At 39.1% G+C, this 27408-nt stretch overlaps 1 protein-coding gene and 1 long non-coding RNA gene across 3 annotated transcripts in view; one reads left to right on the forward strand and one right to left on the reverse strand.

The window, feature by feature from the left end:
• Positions 1 to 27408, forward strand: part of LOC117206482 (insulin-like peptide receptor) — a 108092-nt gene that overhangs the window by 33648 nt on the left and 47036 nt on the right. For both annotated transcript variants that reach the window (XM_033445862.1, XM_033445861.1), the window contains exon 2: positions 2180 to 3502. In XM_033445862.1, the coding sequence (XP_033301753.1) occupies positions 2824 to 3502 (679 nt within the window). In that variant the 5' untranslated portion in view covers positions 2180 to 2823. The remainder of the gene's footprint in view (positions 1 to 2179; positions 3503 to 27408) is intronic.
• LOC117206492 overlaps positions 1 to 27408 on the reverse strand; it is a 122922-nt gene that overhangs the window by 760 nt on the left and 94754 nt on the right. The window contains exon 2 of the long non-coding RNA XR_004487407.1: positions 16328 to 16423. This is a non-coding gene — a long non-coding RNA (uncharacterized LOC117206492). The remainder of the gene's footprint in view (positions 1 to 16327; positions 16424 to 27408) is intronic.

The following is a 27408-nucleotide window of genomic DNA, read 5'->3' on the forward strand; positions in this document are numbered from 1 at the left end:
AAGTACTGTTATTCATCTAAATTGTACAATACGTTATGCCGAATGGGAGAATACGTATTACGTCGAGTGTGACATGGAATATATTTAGTTGCCAGCCCAATAGTTTCGGGGATTTCGTTACGGCCATGCCAAAAGACATGGTTTCGAGAAAAATGTAAGAAACGTTTTAAGACGATATTTTTCCCGGATGGAAAAAGATCTTGTAACTTTACTGTCGATCAAATGCTCATTGTTCGTACCGCATATCACGTATGATACGAGAAACTTGAATTACCTACATTTGAAGAAACTACATTTTCTTATCTGAAGCAAACAATTCCTCGATTGTCTCTTTATGAATTGCTCTGGCACAATACTCTATGTAAAAATTCGAAGAAAATTAAGAAGAAACTATTAGCGAGGTGTGCCCTTTTAACCTCCGTCGAAATAAAATATCTCCCGTTAGAGTCAAGCGACTTTTAATTGGACCATGTTACGTAAAAACCTCGATCATGCGAAATCGAATAAATTTAGTTTGAAGATTTTTATTCTTAAGGAAGAGTAGCTTTATTTCTATTAGGTATATTTCATTTCTTTTCGTTTTCTTACAGAGTTTTTCAATGGCTTATCCAATAACGAGTAGTATAATTAATATTATTTTAAATTTCTATAGTTTCTGACAGTAGGTATTATTCGGCAATTACAGCTTCAGAATCATCCGCGTCAAAGTCGAGACATTTTACGTTGAAGCCCTCTTTGTCTTCGATAAGTCTATTGTCACTGTTTAATTTATCATAAAAATTTAAACGATCTGCTGGGAACGAAGTGCTTCGTTTCTTGTAAAGTTTTAAGCTTTGCGTTTGATATAAGTTTACATTTGACATTGGTAGATCCGTAAAAATATCCATAATGTTGATTTATTATTTCATATTTTCAATTTATTATTTATTATTTCAAGAGAATTGGAGAGTTCATTTTGCTTAAGCATAACCAAATGATTTGGAAGTATTCTGCGAGATAATTACAAACCTAAAATGGAGCTATACCTTGGTAGTTTCAATCATTTTATTGCGTAGTAGTTGTTCTATGAATTGACAATTTCTTGCAAAATAAAGAACACAATATTGACACATTAGACACATAAGAAAAAGGCTTCTGTCTGGTACGTTACCTTTACAAACTAACTAACATGGTGAGTGACATCCCATGGATAGAATTATCCGAAGCTATCCAACTTTTATGTCGATATTCTGGACTTTTGTTTCGATTCTTCAATTTCTTTTAAGCGTAAGCTTCAAATTTACGTTACGCAAGCGAATAACACAGCTAATCCTGCATCTCCCGTTTCATTTTTTTAATTCTATTCGTATAAGAAATATCCGTGTCTAGCAATGAACGTAATGTAAAATGTATTATCGGGCTATACTCGTGAATAATAATAATAATAATAATAATAATAATAATAATAATAATAATAATAATAATAATAATAATAATAATAATAATAATAATAATAATAATAATAATAATAATAATAATAATAATAATAATAATAATAATAATAATAATAATAATAATAATAATAATAATAATAATACGCGATAATGACATGGAATCCATACTAGATTTAATTAGTCTTTTAGAACTTTGAGGATCGATAACTTTCTGCGTAATATAGCCGAATAAATCGCCCGATAAACAATAACCTTTTCATTCGCAGATACTCTGGTTTAAAAAACATCGAATTTAATCCACGTTAATTTTCGAGTCGATCGATGAACACGTTACAAAAAACCGTAATTATACCAGATTACATATACATATACGTTGAATGTAGCGAGGTCGGAGAAAAATTGGCTCGTAAATAGTTCTTCATCGTGGTGGACGAGCGCAGTGAAGGGCATGCGTTAGCCAGACGGTGGCCGATTAAATCGCGTCCGCCCTCCGGGTTAAATATTGACGTTTTCCTACATAAAATTCATGCGAACATTTATTTCCTGATATGTATTTACCTTGTCCGCCAAGTACATCGGGTTCCGGTTAAATATCATCGCCCAGCGGCTGTTTATTCAATCGAGCCTTCTATGAGGAAATCGGGCGAATTCAAACGTATATGATAAAATGCGTGCACAAAAGACGATATTTAATCGATACCTGTAACCAGTCGTATAATTCATACGTTATAATTCTCTGATTGCAGGATATTAATTGATGGGAATATCGGCGGAGAAACAGGACGCGAAGACGATTCGCATATGTTGGCGGAAGTGTTAAGCAGCGGAGGTTGAAAGTGTTCTCGTAAAGGAGAGAGAAAATCGACTGTGTACTGTGAGACGAGTGGCGAGGTCCTGTGGTTTGATTCATTAAACTCAACTTGGATCGAAGTCGAAATCGATGGCGCCATTCAACCCAACTAGTCATCGATGTTATTTCTTCATAGGAAGGGACTGATATTCGGCTCATCCTCGATACAGGATTGAGCCCGAACAACTGTACAACAGCGCGAGGAGAGATGTCTCTTCTACCATCGATCGCAGGAATCTCCAATTGGTCCTGAGTCTCGTCGATCTTCCTCGAATCTTCATCCACCGCATCTTCGATTCTTCTTCGAGTAAGAAAAAAAGAAAAGAAACACGTTCATCGAGAAATCTTCAAGAAGAAGCAGAAGACTGGATCGAGTTCGAGGAAGATGAACGACAAGATAGCGAGAGAGAGAGAGCCGTTTGAGTCAGTGTAGGCGAAAGACGGCAGAGAAGAATATCGAATCCTGTTCTTCGAAGGTCCGTCTTCGAAGTGACGATTATCCAGAAAATTTTTTGCCCATCATCTGCGAGAAATCCAAACATGGAGCCGTTAACGTGGTGCACGCGCAGGCTCGGTGGTAGCGTAGCGGCGTCCGAGGAGTCGACGATCGCCGTGACTCTCGCGAAGGTTGCCGCCACGACCTCCTCCCGTCTCTCGACCAACGCTAACCCTGTCAACGATTGTTCTTCCACCACGACCTGGATCTGCGAAACCACCTGCCGTCTGACTGACACTAGCGAAGATGCGAACAGTGTCCTCCGTCATTGTCACTGTTGGTCAAGCAGTGCTACACCAGGACACGACGGACCGCCACTTTCTCTCTTCTTGCCGAATCGCCAAAATCAAAGCAACGTTTGCGATCTCTGCGAGCGTCTTCGTGGACGAAGCTGCGATTATTCCACGCTAGACGAGAAAAGCACGGAAGGACGTTTCGATCGAATAACAAGACGCGGGCAACGACAAGTGGTGAATCGTGACGTAAATCACACGATGATTTCCTCCAAGATATCACAGCGCGACAGGTTGGTGTCTGACGCTTCTTCGACCAGCTACGTCTCCAGCGTCGTACGGTGGAGTTTAAGGCCGGAGAGATCGTTTCGCTGGACCAGGCAGAAGCATGCGTTAGCCTGGACGATTTTGTTCCTATTGGTACTCGTGCCCTCCACTTCCGCGAACCTGCAAAAGGGAATGTCAAGAGGTTCCTCCAAAGAAGAGGGAGGTGAGTTCGATCAGTTACGTCTGTATCTACCGTTCGTCGCTCGGGAGATGACATTTGAGACGGCACATGGCAAGAGGAGTACGCTCGGTTAATGCGTTGCCTGTAACATCTGAAACTCATTTTTTCGACCCTCGTGTGCAAACATATCAGACGATGGTTATAAAATATTCAATTTCATTATTCGATCGAATTAAAAGGAAAGCTCAGAATCATTTTACGTTAATTAAGGAAAAACGAATGAACAGGCTGACGAAAGTTCTCGAATTCTTGTAGGCGGCTTTTATGAACATATTATGTGTTATACAGAATATTCTGAAATTCATACCGTACGCTAATTTTGTTTATTCGGTACATGTGCGCGATAAATATCTTGTAATTTGTGCGTGTTTACAATTATACGTGATTCGTACATTTGTATGTTTTTACATTCCGTACGGTACATTTTTCGATTGGTTTTAAATTCGATCAGTACAATCGTGACAGTCTGATTACAGTGCTAATAAAATTTCAAAATGTTTCGTATAACATGCCATATCGACGTAAAAGTGTCCTGTGCTAACTGTTCAAATACTTTCCTGAACCGGTGTATCTCTCGAGTATAGCTACTATCGTATAAAATTCTCAAATGAGTTTCAAGGAAGTGAAAACGTGTATGTTAACGAACGATTTCTCTCTCTTTCGATCGGTGTTTTTTTCCGGATTGCTCCCTCTGGAATGCTTGGCAACCGGAAAACTGATAATGAACTGGGACAACAAACAGTCGGTAATCGAATTTCGAATCCATGCTGCGCATTAATTACATTTGGCACAGTTTTAACGTTGGCTTAATGATATTACAGTTGGTCGATGCGACGCGCGAAATATCGCTGGCAATTCCGCTTAATTCGTTTCGATGAACAGAACATCGGAGTATGAAACAGGATTTAAAAGAACACCGATAAAACTTGCATGCATACTTAGTGCTTTTCCCATTCTCGCTTCTTTAACGACCCTATTTTAGTCCGATAACGTAGCGAAGATCGATCACTCCGTAAACAATCAAAATATATACGTAGAGTGATGCAGTGTTCCCTGGATCATCGTAACGTCTTCTGCCATGTATTTTTATATTAATCGTATTTTCACCGTTTTATCACTATATTTTCTTACGTTCAATGTTTACAATTGTTGGATTTGGCGGTTGGTTATTGAAAAAGAGAACGAAACATTTTTGTTCTACGTTGTACGTTTATGATAACATTACGAATAGATAGGAATTGTTCTAATTACATAAAATCGATACAAATACTGTTTTATATTATTTAGACTATGCAGTATATATTAACCCTTTGAAAATTGATTTCTTTCTATCGTTTGAGAAAGGATACAGAAGCAAATAATTTCTTTTTATTAGTTATCGATAATGAAAACATTTTTTACTGGCGATTTTGTAGAGAAAATATAACGCGTTGAAATACGAGATCAGTTTTATCGAACGCAAATATATTTATCGTCTAGTTCATTAGCATAACAACTTCTTAAAGCACAATGTATATGGAACATCGGGTGTAAAAGGATTGTGCAAAATTGTAACATGAAACGGACCAAATCAGATTGCGTTGAAACCCGTTCTCATTGAAAAAATGCCATCTATATACGCCAATGTAATAACCACAAATATATTATACAACGGAAAACAGAAAATTCATTAGCTCTGCTAAACGAGGGAACCGTGAGCTATAAAGGTGAATATTCATATTCATAAATACGGCAATATGCTTGAGGACATGCAGACAACTTTCCTTATCCCGGATTATTGTAATTTCTCAGCTCGAAAGCCAGTTATAATGATCCGAGGAATACTGTATAGGAAAGCAAACGACGCTCGGAATAATCACACATTTGTCTCAGCGTCTCCGAGTTGTAGATCGCTATTTTCTAGACCAGAAATTCTTTAACTCTTCTAACTATCGTAACAATCTGCATCCTTTTCGTAGACTATTCGACAACTTTCGTTTGTAACTGCTTTCGATATACCCATCCATCAAAGCAATTGAAAGCAGTAGCAACGATACTTTGCTTTGCTTTTCTAAGTTCGAAGAAACATCGGTGAAACCTGAGGGTACGGTCGTACAAGTGCATCGCCAGCACGACCGTATTTTATGAAGGCAGAAACCCTCGCCTCCCAGCTGTTTGTAAATCCGCTCGAAAATATTGACCGCGTCTATTCGGCGTGCGCGCATCAACCGAACGTCCGCGCGAATGCAAATATTAATTAATTGCCGACCAAATTGCAGCTCGGATATCAGGTTCGTTGATTTTTCCGCGTCGTCGATGATCAAGCCATCATACATGTAGGTACATAACCGTTCATAAGTATTATGACATTTAAAGATCACACGGCAGTAATACGACAAGTGTATTTTTGATGATTTTTAAACTTTCACGTTAGTCGATAATAAAAGAAAGAAAACAAATTTAAACCGCTTGAAAATTTAACACCGGAAAAAAAGTAACGAATTTAAGCTTAGCTGTTATGTTACTTTTGAATTCAATTCGGATAAAGCATCCACATATTCGATGTTACAATAATACTGCTGTCAATGTGATACAACAAAAATTAATTCATCTTTTGTCTATATACACCTGTCGCGTCTTTATCATATTTCTTATTATCTGGCTGCACGAATGCTACAGATGATTTTACAATGCAGATTTAGATTCTCGATAGATTTCTTGGAGTCTCAGAATTCGCATTCAATTTCTTTGATAAGACAGTTTAGAAAACTGTGATGCTGTCGACAGATTATTAGTACGATTTACTATATTTACGATATGCATGTTGGATTGCAAACATAAAGCGCGAATATAAAATTCTGCTCGATTAATCATTTCTTTATTATTTTCGATTCGTTGTCACGTTTCCTATAAAATCAGCAAGTGTCTTAATACGCATGCACGGGAATGTATATCGGGTTATCACATTCCGCGTTTTTCACCTCGTCGATCGATACTCCTCTTCCTGTTGCTCGAACAAAGTATTTCAACGACTCGAGAACTGGTCTTTCCCAATCGTTACTTCGAATCGGGTTAATAAGTCATCAGACGGAGTGAATTGTCAAGCGGAAGATAGGGATTAATAGTAGACACCACTGAAGTCACTAAATGCTTCGTAATGGACAGATTTTCGACCTACTTTGCATTTTTGCGACAAGAAGCTGGTGTAATTAACTTGCTGCCCATAAATATTTGGACCCCTTTGTATTATTATCGAAGATGAAATGTATTATAAAATATACGCATATTGCTCAATATTATTAGTGAAATCTTACATGTTCCAGGTCACAAGTTACTATAGTTTTAACCAGTTATTTCGCACAATAGTAACAAATTCTACGTATCGATCTTAGCAATTGCAATCACACATGATAATTACACATTCGATATTTTTGCAATGTCGAAAAGGGCGAGAAAAATGTATGTTTAGTCTGAGAATCAAACGAAGAGATAGTTTTGACGCGGAGAACATATTGAATTTGAAATTTGCCCTTTTATGAGATGATAGAGGATGGCTTGCAAGTAAATTTTCTGACGCACGATTGACTGAATATCTTCATTGGCGATGGTGGAAAAAATGTGAAAGAAGAGACGAAGAGCGTGGGTTAACTGTACGTCATGGTGCTTTGGTATTTCATCGCACAAAAGTAAAACCTTTTTCATTTTCGACGAGATTAATTTCCCTTTTCTCTATAGACTCACGGTAGACTTTAAATCAGAATAAATTACTTTTGTGTTGGAAAGTTGCTTCGACTCTTTGTAAAGTGAGAATCGTGTTCCTCGGCCAGATTCAACAAAAGGGCTCGTCCTTTTGAAACAATTCGCACTGTTTCCCAAGAGTTACATCATCCCAGCATTAATATCTTTGATATCATTAATTCATATCTTTAATTTATCAGAGGAACGATACTGGCCGGTATTATCGACCGTTTCATAATATTACAGAAATAATATACGTTTGCGCAACTTAATCATTATACAGAATCGATTCGTTCGCATTTTCGTAAAATCTCTACTTCAAAGCGGTTCGTTTCAACGCGTGATGTTGTAATGGAGGGAATATTCGTTCCAGGTTTATTACGCTCGTATATGTATAAGTGAATAACGCTCGCATATATTCGACCTGAAACGTCAAAAATGATAAATCTTTTCTTCAGCGAAATTGTTTCTTGGATGAAGGATATTTATTTTGGGTATTTATTTTTGCAATTTGTAACACTTTTATATAATACAATAATGACGTTATATTTTACGATCGTTAATGTAATGCACGGACGGAAGGCGATTCTTTTCATTAACGCGATAAACACAATTCATAATTAATCTAAAAATATTAAAATGTATAAAATATCTGATACATTTTACAATATGCTACCATACATAATTGGTACGATACATATTATAAAATTGAATATTAATGTAATACTCTGTTTCTCTTTTTGTATTTAAATGTTTGACGTTGACTATTTTCCGTGTATCAATATACATACTATATATGATGTTTTCCATTCAGATATTTCATTTTATTATAACTTTTTAATAAAGTTTCAAACGGTGTGTGTGTCCGTATATAACATTTCTCTTTTCTCTTATTTATTTCCATAGAATATTCTGCCAAACTTTAATCGAGAAAACCTGCAACACCATACATATATACGTAAAATGCAAAGTGAGCAGACTTTATCTCACAGTATCATTAGTATATGGTCATGGCTCAAAAATTTAGGTTACCTTATTTAATGAGGGAACTTGAATTTTTTTAACGAGAGAAACGCGAACAAGCATGTTTGAGCTTTTATATAATTTTAAATTAATATATAACGGAGGAAAGGGTTCGGTTATGATTATTTTATAGGTATTTTCAATGTTTCGACATCTCGAGGGAAATTCCAATTATTCAACGAGAACAAACAAAGTATTACAATGTATTAAATAATTTCATGAATTAAATAGATTAATAATTTCAATTGGAAAGTTTTATAATCCGTAAAATCGTTTCGCGGTCCATAAATTAAATATGAAACGTCGCTGTTTGCAAAAACAAAAGATACAATATTATAACGAGGACAAATTCTAATAAACCTACTAAAAGCAAACAAATAGTATAAAATTATTTCTCATTTTATTTTGCCTTTCTCGTTTCTTTCTTTTCGTGAATATCTTAAAATCTCAAAATACATACCTCAAACTCCTGCGTGGTAATAAATATCGATTGCTTCAACGAATAGAATAAATAAGTCACTGATAAGAACGTGCCAATTATTGACCGTATGCAATACAAGTTTCAACATTAATCTTTGCCGAATCGAATTTGTTTTAGACTTTGACTGCAAGATTTGAAATCGATTTTGTCAAGAATAAATATGTTTATCAACTAAGTAGATACGTGATACTTTGTGAAGTAGTAGACCAGGGTAGGTTGTAGCTCGTTATGTAACTCGATTATATTTGGGTATCTGAAACTCATTAATCAAGTGTTTCTTATGCTAAGGTGTATATTTGTACATGCACATACGTTAGGCTTTGATGGTCGGTATTCAATCGTTTTCGTTTCCATAGCAATAAATATTCGTGTTGTCTTTTCTATTTGCCTGGAACTACGCTATGTAGAACTGTATATTATAAATTACATTGGTACATAATAGGGTACATTGATACGCCTGCTTTGAGGCATTTCTATACCGCGACTACATATTTTTCTTTTCTTTTTTAAATTCGATTCCTTGAAAATGACCTGAAATTACATCAACAGAACAAAACACGATGAAATATCGCAAGGTGTTTTTGACAAAGCTCGTGTCGCGGTAAAGGAAGGCTCATTGTCACTGAATCGATGTGCAAATATTTGCAAGATAGACAAAACGACCTTATTGATTCCTATATACATAGCATTACACGTTATATTTTAGCATGATTTTTTCGGACTATTGATTGAAACAAAAATTGCAGAAATCAAAAGCTGAAAAATATATCAACTTGCCCCGGTCTCTCCTACATGCAGTATCAGCCGTGAAATGGTTAACGTGTCACAGCCTTTCTAATCAGACAGATCGAAAGATGTGTTTGTATGATCGAGATTTGTTCGGATTACGTGAAAACTTTCGGAAATTTCGTTGACCGATACGATCGAAATACGCTTTCTGATAGCCGATCTCAGTTTTAAATATGCGAAGAAAAAAAAAAAACATTTCGTTCATGTGAATTCCTCTGGCGAATGCGAGAGGACCGTGTCACAGACGTAATTCGGGCGAATCACGCGGAACATCGGCTACAGACAGCACAGTGAATTGAATGTCAGGGGAGTAAATGGGCTGGAAATATTTAACCCGACGCCTTCCTTCCTCTCTCCGTCTGGTCGAATTAGCGAGCAAGGAAAGCAGGTGAGAAGGAAGCTGCATCGGTTACCGACGTCGTTCGGCTCCGATGCGTCGACACGCATCTACATATTTACACGTGGCTCGTAAAGAAACGTTTTTATCTATTTCGCAAGCGAAACACGAACAAATGAATGGAAGCTGGCAAATTGAATCACACGATGACGAATTCCAACATCGTAAATTTAATATAAAATTGTTCAAGTTTATGTTACGTAAAAATTTACCTGTTCGATTTTACCTGCTTACTTTTCTTTTATTTACTTATATTTATATATTTTACGATGATTTTATAGTTACGAGAAACGCAATAATTTCGAATATTAAGAAAGAGGAAAAATATCCCGATTTGAATGCAATAAGTTGTCACCAGAAACGACAGGTGATAATTACGGATCGTACTTCTCCCTCGCGGCTCGCTCGAATCAGCGCGAACTGGTTAAAGCCGGCGTGAAGTTGTTTCCGAGGTATTTAACTTTTTAAAAAAAGTCATGCAAATCTGCATTAATTTGTCTACGTGCTATGGCTTGGTTCTTAGAAATCCGCTATTATGCATACACAATTTCAGTGCACGCGAACTCGCTTCCAGGTGCCCTCAAATGGTTACATTCTTGCCGAGTCGCGGTTGAACTTTGACCGCAACTCCGACTCGAAACACCTTGCAAACTTGACTGCGAACCTTGGTCTTTATTCTTTCTCCTTCTCGGCCTTCCTTTTTGCTTCGTTCGAACGAAAAACACAGTTTAAACGCGGTCAGCCTCGGTCTCGCTTCCCTTCTCGTTTTTCCATTAATCGCCCAACCATTTCTATCGCGTTTATCCGCTACGCTCGACATCGTCTCGCAGAGAGGCAACCAAAAGAAACAGAAAGAAAACGAGATTTCGTCGCTATATTGTTGCTCACGAAGTTCATTTCGTGTTGTCTTGCTAACGCTACTGTTTCCCGTACACTTTTTCCCGTGTACTTCTTGGTATCTAACGGACATCGGCCAACTGAATTTGTTCAACGAAGAAACAGGAACGTATCGGTTGGTTAAACAGAATGTTATCTCCGAAGTACTCATCGTAGGGCTGGCATGTAAATTGCTCAGGCAATTTGCATTTCGTGGTTGTTCGCCTCTCGACCGTGTATTATACACGGCTTATACGTTCGGCGCGATTTCCACTCCCAAGGCTTACGAATCTTATCTGTCTATGTACCTCGGTCTCTACCCATCGCTTAAAATGTATCAACGTCAACGAAGACAATAAGCTTCATAACGTGTCTTTTCTCTATTTAAAGTTAGAATTATAGAAATAATATGTACACGTTTATTCATATTAGGACTCACATAAAATGCGACCGTTAATTTGGATCAGCGAGGAAACGATCGACAAATGAGGATTTACATTTTCGCGAAGAGTAATACATGCAATTTTTCATGGTTTTGCCGGAAGATCGAAATTATTCGCAGGATCGTACAATGAATTTTCTAATTGATATCAGCGTCTCTATCTGTTTGTACGAAATTTGAGGAAATCCGAAAGTAACTTTTCTTTCATCCAGTATAGGATCTAGATTCGATCAGAACAAGATCGCGCCGTGTTACACGTTTTCGTAGTCGATTAAACGTAACGGTACTGCAAGGTTCAGCATTAGGAAAACATAATTATTCGCTTTAATAAGGAATTTCCCAATTAAAATTTCTATTTCTATCTACTTGTATCGATCAAACAACCGAGGAAGATCAGCAAGTAGTTACCGTACTACGTACAGCTCGGTAGCTGTACAAAATCAGAATCCGAGCAGAATAAGATTGCACGGCGCGTTTTTTAAATGGATCGAAGTTGCACTTCTCGTTCACCGTCTACGAACGTGCTTAACTTCTCGCCAGCAACTGACCTTTCCTTACAGAGCCGCATAACTTTACCGGATAATATCTTGGTAACGTAGCCTGCAATTGGTGAGCCCATCGGCGGTGTCGACCCCATTCCCGCGCGTTGATAATGCACTTTCAAAATTCGTCACGCGAGAGCCAGATAAGAGGAAGAGAAGGCTCGTGTATACGAAGGAACGTAAAACAGTGAGAGAGAGAGAGAGAGAGAGAGAGAGAGAGAGAGAGAGAGAGAGAGAGAGAGAGGCAGGGGCAGAAAATCGCGACGAAACGCGGAAAGTCGTAAAGACGAATCGTCGTGACGCGGCAGCCCATATTTCACCGCCAATTTGTTTCAAGTAGGGCTAAAATGAAACGAAACGGCCAGCCAAGAGACGCTTGTTCGTCTCGAACGGTGGAATTATGCAAATATCCCCGGAGATAATCGTGGAGACTCGCACGATCGTCTCCATGATTATTTCTACGTTCTAAAGATGCACCTGTTGACGTCACGGATTTTTACGTTTTCCATCGCCCTTGCTTCGGATATGACGACTATTAGCGCGGAAGATACGTTAGAAGAAAATGAGAAACTTTTCAATTTGTTGAAAATTGCTCGAACAACTCGTTCTATTCTAAATATAAATATCTTTTACGATCGATATAACGTAAAATACGAACGATCGACGTAAAATAACACTGATACATACGTCAACTGCAATTAACGATGAAAGTAAGGAATTCGAGTAATTTACGTTATATTTTTTTTTAATTTATTAACGGCAGTTGCCATTTCACGGAAGTATGAACATTACTTATAAATATAGATTTCTTCAAAGACGTAGCGGTACAGATTAATCTAAAAGATTCTGCTGAGATAAGGAAATAGGCATCAATCGGTACCATTTATGATACGATAATTTATATTAGTTTTACGACCTAACGGTACTTTATATTACCGCTTAATTAAAATATGAAGCAAATATGCTTGGCATCTATTTAGGATTTATAAATACGACTTACGTATGCGTACGATAGAGAGACTCCTTGTTTCCAACAGATCATTTTATTCGGAAAATGGTTTCGAAGGGAAAGGGATCAAATCGTCGATCAAAAACGTTGCGTGGAATATAGAGAAACGGAATAGATAGAGAGATACAAGATACTGCCGTTAACACATTGACGACCGTACGTACGTTTCAGCGTAGATCTTGTTGCCAACCGCTGGCACTTTTCACTCAATCTATTATTGGATAATTATGATACACTTTTTGAGAATATCGTTATCGAATCTTCGTCATATTATCTTAATTTATTTTGTACTCTTATGCGTCGTATGAATTTATTTATTTATTTATCGCCGTTAGATTTAAAAATTGTCGATCTATTCGGTGCATTTGTAAATCGTTTCATTTTGATAGAACGCTGTCAAATATAGGAATCATTTGTTTCACGCGTAAGCGTTGATTAAATGAAAACAAAAAGTCACGTAAACGTGATGATGGCCGATAACAGATAGCAGAGCGAAATCACGTTTACGCGACAGTGGCCGTCAAAGTGTTAAAAGTATGACATTGTACGTATCGTGTAACTATAGACGATTGCATCGAAATCTACCACAAAATGTATGTATTTCGTACGGACACGATTGATGTGTGCAAGACACAAGGTTCGTATGAGATACGGAGGCGGTCATCGAGATTTAAATGGTTGTTCCAAGACTTGAAACATTTGTACTTTCCTCCATTAATTTTACGACTTGGCTATATCGTTGGACCATTTACTTGGACCACCTGCGTGTCCGACGTGGCATGCAACAGTTTCTTGGGATATGCAACAAATTCTTCAGACGCAGACTTCTTCGATATATTACAATGCGGCATCTAAACTAGAATATCTGCAGGAAATCGTTTCGAATGAGCGTTGAAACGCAGACATTTCGTTTTACGATCCTCACATAGTAATTACTAGGTTCGTTTAAAAAGTAGATTAAAATCGTTTGTCTCGAGATCTCGTGTTAAAAAAAGTCGAATTTGTAAGTTCCATAATTTCACGTATCACGTGTATCGTATTAACGCTTCACCGAGCACATTCAAAGCCAATTTTCTCCAAACATTTATTACGTTCGTTATGTTTTACGAGCATTGTTGTAATTTTCTCGTTAGCTTATCGTTATAGAAATGAATAGTCGTTACAGAGGAACGTGTTATACGACATTGCTCGATATTCGGGAAAGAAAATGTCGAAGACGCTGGCGTGATTACTGTCGTTTACAGGTCATCCTGACCGAAATTGGTTACGCGCGAATGGAGCCACGATCGGCGGTTATCTAATTGACACCTTTCGTGAGCAGCCGCGTCGCGACGCGACGTCGGCTCGCACTTTCCCTCTCGATACGAGAGTTTATTCCCTTCGATCGACTCGTGACACGTCGCTACAGTTTTACCTCCGTTCTTTCTCGATGGCTCGTTTAATCGACCACAGGTCGGTGACCCGATCATTTCTTCGCTTTCTTCGCTTCCTTCCAACCCTTCGCCCGTTAAATTGTATTTGTTCTCGCCACGCGTGCCTCATAATTCAACGTATACATATAGTCTTGTATTCACATCGTAGGTGGAAAGTTGGCTGATGGAAGCATTGCTAGTGACTGCTAGTGACTGGTTTATAATGTAACCGACGTATCTTGTGTGGCAAAATGTTAAAATAGAGCACACTGTGCGAAACGGTAGTCACATCTCTAATATCCTCTCCGTATCTCGTAAATCGGCCTTTTACTTTGCTAACTGCATAAATAAGTATTAGGACACTGGCTTTCTACCTACTTTTATCGGAGAATGCAAATTTTCCTTTAATATTTAACTTTTTACTTTTTTTTTTATAGGTAGACTACGGATGTTTATACGTTTGTCGAAAATTAAAAGATACAAAAATATAGTACAATTTATAGAATTTACAGATGCACAAATTTTATGATGTTATTTATTAATTTTTTTTTTGCTAATTAGGACATGCAATTTCTATTTTTATTTCGGAGTTGAATCGAGATAACGAACTGGCAAACTTTCAATAAAATCAGAATGCAGAATTGCCGTCTGCTGTAAGAGGATTTCGTTGACACGCATTGACAAGCATATTATTATTTTAGTTCATCCGTCAATTAACCTATATTTCAGTTATTTCCATCGTTTCCCGTCGATGCTGTTATCGAGATTTCGTACTTTGATTTTTCTCACATTTTAACAAACAAACAGAATTTGTAATGCAAATGGAATCGAGAAATCACGTACACCAACAGGACTCGCTTCGTATTTTGCGGTTAACGTTAGATAAATATAATTAGTCCGAAAATGACCGAAAGTCCGTGGGATCAACTTCGTCGTCTTACTTCAGCTTCCCGTGTCCCTTATCTTCCTGCCATCCCATTAACCAACTTTCCAGCCATGCTTAAATATATCATTGGCAACATTGTGCGAAACGTTCGCAAGATCGAAGACACTCGAACAGTGTAACAACTTGAGATACTAATTGGCAAGCGTGCGCAGGAAGCACGCGGCGCGCTTCAAGACAATCAAATTAAAACGCGATTATACAAAACTCGGCACGCCGCGTTAATTCCCCCGACGCTTCCGCCGGAAATTGAGTATTCTAGCACGGCGATACGGACACGGAACAGGATACCATTTACCGCGAATTCACCGGCTGCCATGCGACGAAACTATACGCCTTTTATCCTTGTCCGTTACGATTTCACCTTTTCTCTTTATCTTTCCCTCTCTTTCTTTTCTTTGCTCTTGTCCCATATTTGATATACATGTAATTGTTTTTAAGGAAGATTCCAATCTTCCAAAGATCCATACGGTTTGGTTTCGATCGACCGAAGCTTTTAGCGGCTTGTCTCGAGGCAGATTGGTGCGTCTTGTTAAAGAGCACGCTATTTTGGTATACTTTGTGGAGTAGATATTAACAAGCTCGAAAATTGAAGTATTAATCTCGATCGAGCAAGTTCCATTTGATTTATATTAATCTTCGGTACTTGGTACTTAATGCTTCGTGGCACGATTTAGTGGATGATTTTTTCAAATGGAATAAAATATTTTGAAACGGTTAACTTGATTTTTTAAAATTTTTAGAAATTTGCCTTATGATATCGTACATTTTTATTTCGCGCACATGTTTCATCGTTGTATGGTTGTGGAATATATAAACGATATTCTTGCAGAATAGTATTTAAATACTCAATTATACATTATATTTAGTGAAACTATCTTTAACGCTTATTACATGTTTAAGCTGTTTGCATTAAATATCTTTTTCAGATCGGTGCCAAATTTTACCAATACAATCACGGCAGCCGTATACTGTTACAACGACAATGAAATTTCGAAATTATCGGATATCCTAATTCTATAAACGAGCAACCAATTCTAAATTCAAATTACAGCCTGAATGAAATCTCAAGCTCTTTGTCTCTCCCTATATGTCTCGAATATGCTCTTTCAATTCTCGAAACTACTCGAAATTGCCGTTTCAATTCTCGTAACCTTAACTAATGCTGTTACGTACCTTGCTGTACCCCTTCCACCAACAGCATTTGTATTTCTCGTATATTCCCCTCGAGCAAGGTATTACCGATGGCCAATTGCATCAGCGATTCGATACCTGAAAAGCAGAGGAGCATCGGTCAGTTTGAAACGTTCGCTCCTTTTGAGGACGCGTTCGAAAGGTCCGTTATTCGATCCTCGGAATTTCTTTCCCTGGTTGGCCCGATTTGACCAGAGTTTCCAAACACGTTTGATTAATTAATTACCTTCGATTGACGTTTCATTTCTTCGTTTTATTTTTCACGTATATTTCGAGAATCGATTAACGTCGTATCAATTAAACGCCATCGATCGATATATCTGTCTTTTATTTATTTACTCATCTTTTAATTATCAACGTGAAACCTCTAACAAGTGTATTTAATTTTGTAATTGGGAATCTGATCAGAATCGCAGAATCTAATAATAACGCGTTATTACACATTGTAACTAAGTACGTTGCATTTACTCGTTTAGTGACAAATGATTTTATTTCGCAATAGTAAATGTGAGCCAGTAAAAACGTGATGCGTAATTCTACAAGATGAATTGCAAAATACTTGAGGATAAAATAACTTTCCACGAAATAGGAAACGGTATAAGAAATAACTGAAATAGATGACGTAGCCTAAGTAGGTACGCAGTATAGGATGCGCGTACATCGTTTGACGCGCTGTGATTGCCGTTATACTTTTCTCTCCACCCTTGTGTCACACCCTCATTGGGTTCATGGGTCAGAAAATGTCAATTTCTTTCATGGATTGCACTCCTACATTCCGTAATTATCGTTTGTAATATTAGTAATACTATTTATAATCGCTTCGTTCACTAGGCTCGTCGATTTCTTTGCTCTCTAGTAGTGTCAGACTTCTTGGAATTACAGTTGGCCATAAATGTATCCGGCCACCTGAGTATTCTCAATCTATTTTATCTTCATCATTGTAGAATAAGATAATAAATTTATTTATAATTTCGTATAATCTTATAATTACGGTTTCATAATTTTCCATAAAATATACCAACGCCTCGATATTAAATTACTTTCGAAATTGTTAGGATATTATATCGGTTTATCTGCCAATAATTGAAGCAAGTATCATTCGCTGGGAAAAGTCGACATCGATTAGAAAAACGAGCTTAAAGCAATCTACGATTATAAATCACACTGTACTCTTTTTTGAATACGCACGGAAAAATAACTGGAAGAGGAGAAACACGTGGGTTTCGAATATCATAGCGGCAGTCAAAATTGTTTAATTATTCTAAGATCTTAGTTTAACTTTCCTGGTACATAGTATAACTCTCGTTCTAAGTTCTAAATAGCCAACTTGAATACTTTTGTAGCCAACTACATACGTCCTTCTTCCTTTTCGTTTTACGAATGTGTCATCAACACCCTCGAATGCTTCAAAATGCTCTGCAAAAGCTACACGAGTTTGAAGCTGCTAATGTTTCCTAAACTCGCGGTATTCCCTTTCTTCCTGGCGTATGTGTATCTCGTTCTGCGTAAGTAGTCGGTTGATTATTCTTGGCGTTGTGATCTCACACAAAAGTCAAGATGTAGCGAACGAGAAACGAAGTGTGTCAAGTTGGGCGGGTCTCGTGTCGTATGTACACTTTATGGAACAATCTTGCAAATTCTAAATGCCAGACAAATCTCGGTCGCGAAGGGAGACTCGTTTATTTTCACAGATTCGCCGAAATTACAGCGCACGAACGCTGTTAAGTATGTACTTCCGACGATGCAAACGAAAAGAACGAGTAGCCGGACAAAGAGCCACCACAGTAAGGATACAGAGAGACAAAAGAGCGGCCGAAAGGTGGACAAAGTGAGAGAGAAAGATAGATGATTCTGTCGCACGAAATCCTGTTAACCCTCGGTTGTTACACGAATGTAAGCGTAGCTGTCCTGCAGACGTTTATTATACAGGCTGCTTCATTTTTACACCGCCAAACGGTATGAGCATATTTTACAATTAAAAATAAGAAAAACGAACAAGCGTTGTATTAACACAGGAGTCAGAAATGCCTTGTTACCGAAAGTTACAACAAAAATACCAAAGTTATAAACGACTGAATTCTCGATCGATCGGCTATGTTTACTGAAATTCTTGTTCGTAGAGTCGTTCGTTCTCCTAAGTACAAAATTGATATCGTCGTCACATGGAATCAAATAGGAAACCAGTGATTTATAATTTTCGTACTTTTCTACCAACTACTCGATAAAGCGTTTACGAATCTATGCTTACATAACTTTCTTCCCTTACTTTCAATCGTAGAATATGCCGACGCTTAGCTCCGCCGATCATAGAATCTGTTAACAATGAAAAACCCTGTATATTCTTGCTGTAATGTACGGTGATTTCATTCTGCCAAGGCTAATTCCTAGCCTAATACCTTGTTTCTAAAGTAAACACGGAAACCGACGGACCCCTCCACCTCCAACCTGAAAGACCATTTAATACCTCGATGTGGGCGGATGAGCGAAAATTAATGTCTCTTCGGACACGCGAATTGGATACAAAAAGAGTTAACTTAGCGGACAAGAAGATGCGAAACCTGTAGAGATAGACGTGAATCTGTGACGAGGGGGAGTCAGAGAGTCAGCGGAGGGTGGATTATCTTGACACATACGCGGAGCAAACGGAACACGCTGGTCTGTGGGATCGTATAGCTTTATCCGTACGCAGTTACACGGGCCAGATGCATCAGCGTGAAAATAGCTTTAAAGGGGATCGGTTCAACGAACAATCGTGCTCATCCCCCCTTCTTGTATCGAACTCTGATATTTTCTGGACCCCACAGCCACCGATCGAATTAAAAACAAATTATTCCAACAGTTCGAACGACTTCGATCCGTTTCCACGAGCAGACTCGCCGATATTTCCAAGCGAAAAATCCAGCCTACGCTGAAGCGAATTAATTAGTTGATAGAGTATCGAGGAAAAATCGGAGAGGGTTAGTTCGTTTGCGCAACGAATAATCTCATCGGTGGGTTTCGTTAAATTTGTTGCCACGGCTGGATCGATGGGTCAGAAAGTTCGTTCACTTTTCGGTGAATGTGAACGTTGCTGCGAATATCAGAAATCGAAGTGTTGCGAATTCTCGACTAATTGGCCATCAGTCGGGTTGCAACTGATCGGTTGATATCGCGTACCATAAACGAGATTAATGCTCAAGGTGGAGGTGAATTAAAGATGCGGAGTAGCAGTGCGTTTAGTTTATTTATTTTCACTCTTTAATATACACCAAGAGAATCGCCAGCAAGTTAAGATGCAGAATAATATTATGTTTAGTTAATTTAGTTGCACTGTTTAGTAACACGAACAGTATGACGCTCTGACGAAGATCGTTGTAAGAATTCTCAAGAAGCTTCGCTTGGTCCTTATTTACTAACTCTCCGTCCCTGGTCTTTCCTTCTTACCATGTTTTTTCTGGGAGGAAAATCTATTCCTTCCAGTCTTGTAATTGTGTACCCTCGTGGGCACATATTCTCTGATGGAGCACATTGATACCAGATGTGTATTTTAGAGCGGACCCAAGGAGCCCTTAGGGTGTTAAATAGCCTCTTGATGAGGTCCGCATCGTAAAGTTTACTTGGAAGGTAGGAAATTCGGATTTTCCCCCCAAAAAAGCGCAGATGCGCTGTCCAGGTCATAAACGGACGGTCACTTCAAATCCAAAACACGAAGTACATACTCGTTTTAGGTATATCTTATTTCTGGTTAAAAAAGTGGAATTCTAATAGAACGTATTAACGATTAAAGTTATTAAATTGACAAATATAATTAAAATAGAGCGTAACAATTGGTGGCACGTGGAATGGCAATCGCTTGTTAGGGTTTAAAATATTGTCTTACATTTTTGCTGTGGCACGAGACGAATCTGGCCTCTTGTGTAGCCGGAACTCTATTTCAGCGTGAAATAGCTATGACGGTTGCGTTTGTTATATGTGTTACGCGTGACTCGTTAGAATTCCTCTTGACGAAAATAGTTTCGAGAAATGACGAGAGTAAAGAAAACGCTTCGTTTGAAAGTAAGGGTATGCGCAAATATTTTTGGTAGCCATTGTATGCACGGAGCGAGATATTACTGCGGATGCAACAGAGGATGAGGACATTACAACGCGGAGAAAAATTAAGAAAAAGAAGTTGCCTGGCTTTGTCGCCGAAAGTTGCGCTACGTTCTATGTGCCAAAGCAACGTGCCGAGTGAAAGGGTTAGAAGAAGTAGTGAATCACGCGTCATCTGAATTCCTCGGCGATGTTTCTCCGCGTTAAACCGGCCGCGGAGGCTCCCGAGGCCAACCAAGAGACTAGCGTGAACCCGACCCGATTGGTGCCAGTCAACGATCAGCATCCCGGTTCGCTCGAGACGAGTTTAATACGTCAGTCGACCGCGAGGTCGAGCCCGATTGATTACAATTCTCGAAATTATCGCGGGAAATCGTGAGAAATGCAATCGCCTCACCCTGACAAAGAGATCGCTCCGATTGTTGAGCGCTGATGGAGCTTTATGAACAGATGCTGCGATGAAAAGTATCCGAGCTGTATATAGTGGTTTTCACAGACGCCAGATAATGTGTGTTTTAACACACGCTTCGATCGTCATGGTGGTCATCGCGTCATCTTTAAATTCATTAGAACGATTAAGACGAGATGAATTTTATGGACTAAACAATTTTCAGCAACGACTTGGATCGCATCGTCGGGAAAAAATGGCCGAGTGTAATATTTTGCAGAAATGAAACGTTACGGTACGGTATATTTAAGTCCATTGCAACTGTCAGGGCAAAGTACATAAAATTCACGTGGCAGAGTTGACCTATTAATCAAATCGGAGTTAACGTACCAGACAGATTCGTAATCCTAGCGATGAGTTTGCTCGGTTGACAGATTAATGAAATGTAAGATAAATGTGACGCAAGGAGCATCGATTCTAGAGATTATTAACGCATAAAACACTGTCCAGTAAATTGTGCGGCGCCAGTTCTCTCGACAATTATCAGAACGAATTAACAGAAAATAATATCGCATTTAAATCGATATACCTAACATTTAACCTATTTCCAACAAGTATCTCGTACGAGGGCAGATTGAGAAATTACCGAAATCACCGCTGTATGTTGCTTTATTTGTTTCGTCATCGTCATTGCGGAAGCTTATCAATCTGCCCTCGAACACATTTTCAGATCCGTTTCAAATTTTACCAATATGGTCAGGATACTCGTGTCCCGTTGCGGTGCTAATGCGATTTCAAGATCTTTTGCACCATATATACGCAAAGAGTTTCGAAGGATGTTCGAATACTTTTTTTTGAATTACGGTATAACAGATTTTTACGAGCTTACGCATTGCAATCTTCGGATGTTTCATTCGCCAGACCGGTTAGCTCGCCCGAATACGCATCCATCGTATACACGGCCTTTTCGTTCATAATCTGGCGAAATAAAGCTCGCGCGATCCAACTCATCGCCTCTCGACACAGTAGACAATCAGTAAGCGATTCTCGCAGTGGAATGTCGTCGAGATAGAGTTCAAGACGTCTTTGTCGCTACTGGCCACATCCAACGGTTCGCATTCCGTCGTTCGCGTGCTTTGCCACGTGTCCCGACGATCACCAACGATCACCAACGATCGCCAATTGCCACGGACCCTTCACGTCCGTCTACAAACTACGCTTGCAAGCTTTTATCAAATCAAACAGACCGATTTTTACCCCACTCTCGAGAAAACGTATCGTGCGTAGCAATCAAGCGTTTCAGAAGTCACATTGATCAATCGCATAAATTGAAAAGTAAGTACGTAGAAGCAATGGACGTTACAAACAGGCGGCCAGGCCGCGATCGGACAAGTTGTCTTTCGTTCGACACGGCGGCGTTTAATAAAATCGTGACATTCTTAAACGAGCCGCGGTCTTTAGGGTTAAAACCAGTTTTTAAGACGTCGTGTTTACGCCGCAGCTTCTCGCTTTAAACTACGTGTTTCTGAAATTTACCTTACACTATACCATTACTTGTGTCATCTAAATAATTCGTCGGTAAGTAATTTGTTTCTTGAAACTTGAATATCGATCGAGCGTTCGTGTAATGAAATTAAGAAATTTAATATACAGAGGAGTTGACCAGTTTCCGCTTCTGAAAGGTTCGTATATTACTCGATCGGAAAACTTGCTTCGATCGTTTATCGTTTTATACAGATTGCTCGGTTCGGACAAAGATTTGCAGATTCGTTGTACGTACCAATAACTTGAAATCCTGGCGATCATATCATTTCGGCGAGTTCAATGTACAAATTTAGGAACATAGTTTCAAGGTACGAAACACAGCTTTGGAGCATGCGATAAGAAAAAACGATTTCTCATCCCTTCAAATACAAATATTTCCTTAAGTCAGCTGCAAGAGACGAACAGAGAGAAGAAGAAAAGAATAAAACGAACTTGGTGGGGTCGTAATTAGCGACTTTAGTTTGTCGGATGGAAAATTTCTTATTCTCAGTCGGATAAAGAGTCAGTGCAGAAAATAGGAGATCAAGCGGGCAATTATCCTCACGGGTAAGTTACGCGTAGAATCGCGTGTTATTTCGCGTTGTATTCCACTTTGGAACAATGACGAATACGATGACACCGACGAACATTGTTTTAATGGGATGCAGCTACACTTAGAAAGTCAATGTTCCAGCACTGCTTCTCCCTCTCTCTCTTTCTCTCTCTCTCTCTCTCTCTCGATAGAAGTATTCGCTCGAATTTAAGATGCGGCGCGCAGTTTCGAACGAGATAAAATCCAGAAACCAGGGAGGGAACGCAGTCTCTCGAGAAATGAACGTAATCCTCGAGCCTTCTGCTCATCAAGAATATGCCTTTAATTAAACGTTGGACGATTGTCAAACGAAATATAATTCGTTCGTCTCGACCGCGACCTCGCATCGAGAAGTTCGAATTCCTTCGGAAAGCTCATCGACCACGACCAACTGAAATTTCGTATAATTTCGCTCGCGTTATTATACGAAGAGCGACTCGTCTCTGTGCTGGATTCGCCGCTGCTCGCCGTCGAAAATAGTTCGGCGCCGGCGACGACGTGTCTCGTGAACTGCAACGCACTACGGGCATAAATTCGTTCACCCGACACTCGCGGACCTACTTACTTTAAAGCTGCGCGGTCCGAAAGTGTAGGAAATAGAACGCGCGTTGCGGCGAACCAACGATCCCGCCGCAATCGACAACTTCATCGACACGATCCTCCTTTAATTGAGAAATACGCTTGTCGGAAATAGAATGTAACGCGAGTGGCGTCGATTTGAAACGTTCGCTATGCGATAGAAGAATCGTGGAGTGTTTCGCGGATTTTTCTTTTTTCTTTTTTATCGTACGACGATCGAAGAATGACGAACAGGATCTTCGACGCGTTTTTTTAAAATTTCCAGACTTTGTCTAAATTCTGGTTCACGTCTTAGACACATTTGTACCAATCAGAATGCCTGTTTGTTTCTTCATTTCAAATAAGCCGAACAGTCGGAAGCGCGTCTACCTCTGATTTCGATTTTTCACACTTCGCCAAGATGGTGAATATTCTTGAAACGTTAACAAACTTGCGTGCGAAGGTCAACGTAGAAGAGTCTTGTAATCTCTTTGAGAGGAAAATAGCCCCTGCCCCCCAAAGAAGAGAAACGAAATTCTAAACTGAAACAAACCCTTTAAATGGGTTAACTCCGCTTCTCGATATTCGTTCAGCCTCGATTTGGTGGACGAAAGCAGCGATTTCGGTTGGCGCAAAGTAGGAGAGAGGACGACCGTGCGATGTAGCACTCGAAGAGTTAACGATGACGCTGCTCGTGCCACGAGATCGATAAGTTTCAACGTCGGAGCGTTCGTCGCAGGCTCAGGTCAGCGAACGTCGCGACCGAATTTCACCACGGCCCGTTTAACCCGGTTTTATTCCCTCGTGCTCCATCTTCGTTCGCCGCAAATTCCAAACGGATTAGGAAAAACGGTGATAAACAAATTTTCAACGTTCGGTCGAATACATTGTAGTTAACCGTGGAAAGGCTCGAATTTGTCGGCCAACATAAATCAACGTCGTTAGGACAAAGCAACAAGGCATATCCGACAGTCAGCGTTCATTAGTTGCAGTCAGCGACTGGCATGTTGCAAGCAGTTAAACAACATTAACGGCTCGTTCATCGACTTTCGTCGCTGGATCGTTTCGCAGCGCGTTCCGCGTCTAATTGTTCAGCTGTTCTCACGTGCAACTTTCGTGGCAACTTCCACAAACTCGACCGCCGATGACTCGTTTCGAGCCACCCCCGAATCGAAATACGATAAGCGGTTTTGCATCGATTTGTGGAATTTATTGCGGAATTTACGATGCTTTATGATGCGAACAAAGTTTCTACGTAAGTACGTATTAACGTACTTTATGAATATTGGTATAGTACGATATAGTGTTTTATACCAATCATTAAAAAAAAAAAAAAAAAAAAATAGCGTTGATAAAACATAGTCCAATAAATTGCGCGTAATAGGAACGTAGCAGGAAATAACGATATTTCAAGTCTAATCCTGTTAAACTATTTACTGTCGAAGAAATATGAAATGGCCAAGATCTTCGTGTCATCGAGCGAAAGAAAATTAGGATATTTTTGTATGGCAGTGATAATGAAAATTAGTAAGTTTTTATATTGTGCATTTTTTTTGAATATTTAGTATTATTCTTACATGTCACCTTGTTTCTATCATTATTTTCCATTAGAACAACGTGGAAAGGGTAAAACAGAGTTGGTATACTTTTAAGGTCGAGAATTCTTTAAATTCGGAGCAACTAATCATCGAAAAAAATAAGGATAAATTGCAAGAATTTCTGAGAAAATTTCAACGTTCGACAAATTCTTCTCTACATTTCTGACACCTGAGCAGCTCGTTTATCCCAATGCTAAACTACCACGATTATCAATAATTATACATAGATACGTAAGCTTGAAGCGTATACACGGATTTTGTCATAATCGTAATAACAGCTTTTGTAGAATTTTATCAATCTACTTTATTGATTACCGCACTATAAAAAAAAAGCTGAAGTACACAAACGTCCCTAAGGATCGTTTCCCACGGAAATGTACATATTTTGTAACCCCTATACAGTTGCACGCGTCATCGTCGTAAGGATGCTAAATTTACGACCCCTTACGCGTTCCAGATTTATTTATGGTTCCCGTTACCATGACTTTAAAATCGCAAGCGACGTTATAAAACGTCGCCGTGTCTCGAACTTAACGGAACCGTACAATTTTGTTCGCCGATTCAGATTGCTATCGTTGCTGGTAATAAATCGATAGAGAAATATACGCGTCTGGCGTTAGAGATTTCGGTAGTTTACCGAGTATCAATTATCGTGGAGTATCCGCGAAGGTGCGAGGAGCCGTGACTCAACGATTATCGAGCCTGATACCAGATAATTTAAGATAACGTACCGTTTAACGAACTCGAGCTTTATTACGTGAAAGCGGAAGTATTTAATTGATTGCGAATCCAGATGCGATGTACCTATAGCTTTTTAATCGATTCTGTCTGGATTATTAATCCTCTCGCGATGGAATTTTCCTTGCTTGCGAGAAAAATTGCTTTTTTCTTTTTTTTTTTAATTAGTTATCGTTGACAGAGACGCAATATTTCGAATGGTTCTGCAAGGCGGATGTAACACACGAAAATATAATTGGTTGTGTAATACGTACAGGAGATCGAAGGAGGAATGTATAATTATTTCAAGTTACAGGCAGGAAGTTGTTAGGTAGAGTTGTTAGAAAATTGTTATTAGATAGAGAAATGTCAAGCGAAAGAGTCGTTCTTTCATTTTTTTTTTTTTTTTTTTCAAAAATAACATCGTATAATTTCGACGCGTTAATCGACGCAGCTTGTTACTTCACATAAAAAAATTTATAGAAATTTCTTTAATTTCGGTATTATCAGATGATTTTGTTAAGCTTATCTGCATCCATGTTTTCTTAGTTGTGTCCATAAACAAATAAATTTACGTATACATTTCAACAGAGTAGATATTCCGTACGCATAATATCATAACTTTTCTCTACTTTTTTCAATTTACGAGCCTCTCGAATAAGATATCCGGCCAACTGATATAAACACCGGGCCATAGATGCACGCTGAAATGGTAATGGAAAACTAGTAGCGAGCTGAAGTTGTAAAGGAAAAGTCGAGACGTGGGCGTACGGGCAAGTAGAGAGGCGAGTAGCGATGTAATTAAGGCGTGTCGGCTGCATATTAAACGGTGTGGTCGCTTACGGTAAGTGGCAACGGAAGTCGTCCGGTGACATTATTTAATGATTTCCGGCTGGTCGGAAGACGCGACGAAAAACACTATCGGACGAATCCGCACTGGCTCGTACGATTCGTACGGCTCTAGCTTGCACATGGTAAAGATGTGTAAAGGTGCGTTTAGACAAGCGCGCGAATGCTCGCTTTAATGAAATTAAAGCGTAAGCGAGCGTTCTTTCGTTTAATGTAAACGCTCTCCGAGCAATTTCAATTACGCCGAAAGAGCTTCTTTACGACGACGTACGCGAGCAAACGTCCGTAGAGATTAGACAGAGCAGAATTTACAATGTTCAACGGTTATTCCCGGTTCAGTCTCCAGTCGAATTCGTAACAACGGTATCCGGCGAAGAGATTATAATTAAATGCATTGTTGCAGAGAATTCGGATGTTCGATTTCCGTACGAATGCTCGTTTACAGTATCATTTTACTGAATTTTATTAAAACGAGGCAAAGCTGCGAGCATCGGTTCGCTTGGTTTAAACGCACCTTTAGATGCTACGCTCAGGTCGATCGTCGATCAAAGGGATATCGTAGTAGCTGGCAAGGAAATATCGCTCGTCCGGATCCGTCGTGTAAACATACACCCATCGGGGACCGGTCGTTATTAAGGAGACCGGCCGCACCATTTCCTGTGGGATAGTTCACGATGATGTGTCACCCTCATCGTGGTTGCTCCACTCCTTCTGCCGAAATTAATGGCGCCAGTCGCCTCCAAAGGTTCCACTCTCCCCTTCTGGA

The sequence above is a fragment of the Bombus bifarius genome, unplaced genomic scaffold, assembly GCF_011952205.1.
Source record: "Bombus bifarius isolate JDL3187 unplaced genomic scaffold, Bbif_JDL3187 scf7180000008008, whole genome shotgun sequence".
Lineage (NCBI taxonomy): Eukaryota > Metazoa > Arthropoda > Insecta > Hymenoptera > Apidae > Bombus > Bombus bifarius.